Below are 5,974 nucleotides of genomic sequence, written 5' to 3' on the forward strand. Positions count from 1 at the left end.
ATTATATAATTATTTTGATAATAAAATAAATTACATTATATATACCTCTTGTTGGTCACTTTACATATCAACAGCATCAATTAACATAATTTTATTAAACGCTTAATATTAATTAGTTACTATCAGTTATCAATTATCAGCTATCAATTAATAATAATAATTATCAGCTATTAGTTATCAGTCATTTCTAATAGTTAAACCAAACAGGTTATTCTTGGATCATGGACTAGAATTATGAGCAACGCTATACATAGGTACCTCGACTCTATTAAACCTGATTAAGGTAAGAATTTTCCTAACTTTATACTTTTTTGTGAATCAAATATAGTTACTATCATTGCCTACTCTCAAGAACTTCAGCATCAAGTTAAAAAACATTAGAATCATAATTTTTATTTCAACGTCTTGAACAAATTCTTAATAACATCAATAAAATGTACTATTTCTATCAGAGGTATTGGTAAATAAAAAAATTAAAAAAAAAGTCCCAACAATCAGGTTCATGTCAACCTACATGCAAGGTGATGTATATCACTATTATACATTTTTTGGAATATGTGTATAACTATTATACATTTTTTGCAAGGTGATGTATCTATCTGATATATGCCCTTTCCCTGTGGTTTTCCTATCACCTAATCGGCATACCTTAATATTGATGCAGAAAACTATGCTTTTTACCAATATGTTGACAAGTAGAGAATATATATAAAATAAGCATTCTTGTATCTTGACGGGCAAATTCTGTAACAATATAATTGTATCACCAGTGTACGTCTTAAACTTCTTTGATAAGCAGGGATTACACCAGTAAGGAGGCAGCAGATCAATTTCAAACAAATTTGGGTTGTAATCCTGCATAGAAAGATGGCTTACGTTATTGAGAAAAAAAAATTGCCACATAAGGAATTAAGGAAATATGCAAACAAGATCTAGAGGAAGGTACGAGAAATTAATCTTATTATTCTTATCAGGCAATGTACATGTTGCATCCACACTGAACCAAATATGGCAAACTGTGAACATGTAGCGATTCAAGGAGACAAGAAATTCAAGGTCAAGTAGATGCTAGCTAGGCAATTGGACACAAGGCAAATTAATGAAATGATTTGCAAGAAAGTCAAACATCTCAACCAGTTAACTAGTTGAAAATCTATCTAGATTTGCAGGAATACCTTTTTCACCTCTGAATTCAATGTTTTATATGAACTTTATTTTTTCATTTTTTTGGTTGAAGAAAAAAAAATGTTTTTATGTATAAGTTTTATATTCAATTACAAATTTGATCAGGCCCATTCCTCCCTTTCACATAGTCTCATTCATATTTTTGATAATTGAACAGCGAAATGTCAAGGCACTTCATCTTTTCGTCACAAAGAACTATCATGTTGAGGCTTGCCATCATTTTAAGCCTAATTATTACTCAAAAAATTAACAAAAATGTAAAAAGAATTTAATAAATGAAAGAATAAACAGGGTTGGGTGGACAAAGCATTCGGCAAGTCAAGTATGCGGCATGGTGTGTCTCCACATGCCCTAGTTCAAGGCCCTGCCCGCATACACCATGCCATCAAGCACACCACTATAATAGGTGAAGGGAGTGAACACACACACATATATATAGTCATGTTTTTTCTTTGTATAATTATGCAAGTCATGTTTAAATTATTATTAGTGATATAATAACATCTTTATGGATTTTTAAATTGGTGTGACTACGAAAAACTCAAACTCATATGAAAATAAGTTTAATGGCCATTAGATTAAATATTTGCATTCAAATTCAAACATTCATTATATACACTTTAATTAATTTTGCACAAAGCTCAATACAGATATTTGATCTAATGATTATTAAGCTTGTTCTTATTTGAGGTTGAGCTTATATTAGATGCACTCTTTTAAAATATAATGAAAATTGGAAAAATTAAAAAACAAAGGGAAGGTGTGGGAGGGGGGATCTCTATGGAAATGTAGGGATTTTTGTCCCATTGCTGGGTGGGGGCAAGGAAAGGAATGGGGGGACGACTCCCTGTCCTCGCCTTACCCCATTGACATTCCTAAATAGATCTAACAACCCTACAAAGTATGGACCTAAGAAAGCAGGAGTGGCCCATTTACACTTTTACCCACCTTAGAATTGAAGTGAGTTCTTAGGCTTCTACCAATTCCTATATTTATGAAAGAACAATAGAAGGTAGTTTAAGGCATAATTTTTGACGAAGTAAATTTCGAGTACATAAGTAAAACAAAATGTACATATAAAATGGCATGCCTTGATGGAAATGATTCAGTCAAGATAAACATAAGACTCAGTGTATTGATTTAAAAGGTTTATATATCCTGCATAAATCACATTTGTCATTATCTTACACATGAAAAATAAAGAAATGGTAACCGCATAGTAAAGAATTGTAATGCAACAACGAAGAAAAAAAAAAAAAAAGAAGAAGATAAATATGATGTACGAACAGGATATATATTTTGAACCGAAATGAAAACTTGTTCATTTAACACCTAGATTGACTAATAAAAAAAAATCCACACGAGTTCCATCACTAAAGAAGTGAAGTGGGAAAAAGAGAGTTAATTGTAAGTACACATTTGGGGGCCAAATTCAACTTAGTTTCTAAAATTTCACTAGATTCTGGCTGAATTGCAAGTATCGTAATGTCATAACTATTCCAAGCATTCTTATCGAAAACAGGTTTTTAGGATAAATGAATTGGTGGTAGACTTGTGGGCTAGGTGGTAGGCTCACATTGGGCTTAATGGAATAGATGAGCTCTTGGTGACACCATAAACACTCAGGAAAAAGATATTGAGAGCTGGGTGTGACTCACAATGGACTTAGTCGAGTAGATGAGCTCTTGGCGACAACAGAAACACTCAAGTAAAAGATAACAAGCTTAGTGGTAGACTCGCAGTGGGTTTGGTGGAGTAGAGATGCCATAAAAACTCAATTGTGGATGAGAGGCACACTTGAGGGGAAGATTATTGGGATAGCAAGTGTAAAGCAGGAAAGTACCACACAGGAAAAAGAAAGGACTGGGGATATATAAGAGGAAAAGACCCATGGACCTAATGCCTTTTTAGGTTGGATATGATGTTACGCCCATGAGTGTGATTCTCTGAAAAAGCCTTACAAGGAATATTCTCCTGGGCATTTTATACTCTCCAGTTCTAACATCATTTACAAGCCCCTTTGTGTGCAACTCATAAGAGCTGCATATGTGCAATCTCTATCTCTATGTATTTAGAGTGGGAGAGAAAGAAGAACAATGGAAGTTCCAAAGAAAACTTTAGAAGAAAAGTGTATTCACTTAAAAACATTAATAGATATGATGTTTTAAGAAAACATACTGCATTAACTAAATGAAAATAAAATAAAGCTTTAGAAATGCCAGAGTACCTTTATTCTGATTTCCTACGATTTCATCCAACTACTAGTAAATTATTTATTAAAGAAATGACTCATGAATTATTATTTTTCCTTTATTAAATAAAAAGATAAAAACAGGGCTTTCTCAAATAAAGAGTATATTCATGTTCACTGGAAACCATGTTAAGAGCTCTACCCACAATTGAACTCAAAGGGAGTCCAACAACCAGAGTTGATATAGAAAAAGAAGTTTACCTGTGATTCATCAACATTAGGAACTGCCACACGTCCATTCTGGTGAGAATATTTCATACATATGCTCAATGAAAGCAGAGTTCTCCAACCAATCCGAATCAATATTCAGTATTAAATAACCCAACTTATATGTGTATGAATGAAATGCTTGTCGTCGTTTTTCATTAACTTGGATTCTGTAACTCCAATCCATGTCTAAGCACAATAGGATTTACTAGCATAAATCTTACATTTACATGGTGCTGTCCAAAGATTTCAATACAAAAAAAAAGGTCATTAGATTAATTGAATTCCATCAATAAAATATTCCAACTTCCAGATTGCATCAAAGTGGTACAGGGAAATCAACACCGCTCCATCCTAGTCAATCGAATTTTTGATTTAAGCTTCCTTGCTTCTTCTCGAAAACCAGAATAATCAAGACCGTTTATAACAGCCCGTTGAGCTGATCGGAGTATTTTCATGCCCCTGCTTAAACAAGAAAGCAAGAGTTTGGCTGCAGAATGATACCTTCTAGCCTTGCAAAGATTGTGAACCAAGGAAGAGTAGGTAAATGAGTCCTTGTTCTCCATTGACTCAAACATTTTCAAAGCATGATCAATCTTACCAGCTTTGCACAACCCATCAACAACACAATTTAATGCAACCAAATGGGAATTGAAACCCATCACATTCATATGCTTAATGTGTCGCTGTGCCCCCTCAGCATTACCTGCCTTACACCACCCATCTATCAAAATTGCGTGTGTATACTCATCACATTCTAAGCCTACTCCTTCTATTTCATCAAGCAATTGATATGCTTCTTCCAATTTACCTTCTTTACAATACATATTTAGTAGTGTATTATATGACGCTAAATCGTGGTCGATGCCATTTCTCCTCATCTGATCCATATAATCAGTTGCCTCATTAATCCTACCACACTTTATTAAAGCACCAGCAACCGTGCAATATGCAAAACCATCAAAAGTATAGCCCTTATCACTCATCTCTTGCAATATCTCAAGCCCTTGTTCAAACTGCTTGGATCTAAAGCAGCATTTCATAACTGTGGTATAAGTTATGGCATTTGGCACATAACCAGATGCTGCCAGCTCTTTGAGCATTCTACTTGCAGCCCTCAATTTCCCCCCTTTACACAACTCATTAATGAGAATATTATAAGTGATTAATTCTGGAACAAATCCATGTCGCTGTAAACCCCTACAGAGCATAAGTGCATTACTCATATAACCGTTCTTGCAAAGACCATTAATCATAATATTAAAAGTAGCTGGACATGGGGATAAATCATGGAGAATAATATCCCTGAAAACCTGGTATGCTTCTTCTGGTTTTCCTACCTTATAGAAGAAATGCATCAGAGTATTAAAAGTCCAAATATCAGGAGCTATGCCCCTTTGAAGCATTTCTTCAAACAGTTCAAGGGATTTCGATAGCAAGCAATTTCTAGCTGCACCAGCAATCAGAGAATTGTAGGTAATGACATTTGGGTTTATACGGGCTTCACTCATTCTACGGAGAAGAGAATAAGCAGCATCAAAACTATCAAGGCGAGAGTAGGCGTCAATAAGTGTATTATAAGTAACTACATTAGGAAGTACTCCTAATCTTATAGCATCAATAATGATAGATTCTGCTCTATCTAATTGCCTGACTTTGCAAAATGATGCTATGCATATGTTTAATGATCTAGCGCTCAATTTACCAACCATTCTTTCTTTTGAAAAATTTCTTTGAATCCCTTCAAATTTAACACAAACAGGAGTAAATTGCATACCAAAAATGAAGAAAACGAGAGGAAGCTCGATGGAATTCTGAATCTTTTTCCTCCTATTTGACTTGCACAATCGGTGTTGCTTTAAATGAGCAGAGAAAACCCCAGCCCAGCGGAGAATCGAAAGGAAAGGTTCGCATCTGTGCTGGTGGGCAGAGTGTCCTTTTTGGGTTTTGCGGTGATGTAAGAACTGAGCTCAGTCCGTTACCCTCGGTTTGAATCGAGATAAAAATGGAGGAAAAAAAAAGAAGTTTCTTAACTTCAAAATCTAGTTTTGAGCAAAATAACTTAGTAAAATATTATTTTTTTTACAATAAAATAGTATTATTTCTAATTAAAAATTATTTATTGTTTCTAATTAAAATAAAATTTTAAAAGATAAACAATATGATAAATAAAAATTATTTAAATATTAAAATTATTTTATTTTCAAAATTTAAAAATCTCCAAATTTATTTAATTTTAAATTTATTTGATTCTCCATTGAAAAATATAAAAGTTTATTTGATTTTTTTAAGAGAAAAATTTTTATCTCTAAAAAAGAGAAAGGGAAATAA

General features: G+C 33.4%; 1 protein-coding gene across 1 annotated transcript; it reads right to left on the bottom strand.

The window, feature by feature from the left end:
* Positions 1-362: 362 nt before the first annotated feature.
* On the bottom strand, positions 363-5,662 carry LOC110631488 (putative pentatricopeptide repeat-containing protein At4g17915). The gene is made up of 2 exons (XM_021779330.2): positions 3,638-5,662; positions 363-855 (listed from the first exon to the last, which is right to left on the bottom strand). Exon 1 carries the CDS (start codon positions 5,416-5,418, stop codon positions 3,982-3,984), a length of 1,437 nt encoding a protein of 478 aa, XP_021635022.2. The 5' UTR covers positions 5,419-5,662; the 3' UTR covers positions 363-855; positions 3,638-3,981.
* Positions 5,663-5,974: the final 312 nt, after the last annotated feature.

This window comes from Hevea brasiliensis, chromosome 3 (assembly GCF_030052815.1).
Source record: "Hevea brasiliensis isolate MT/VB/25A 57/8 chromosome 3, ASM3005281v1, whole genome shotgun sequence".
NCBI classification, from domain to species: domain Eukaryota; kingdom Viridiplantae; phylum Streptophyta; class Magnoliopsida; order Malpighiales; family Euphorbiaceae; genus Hevea; species Hevea brasiliensis.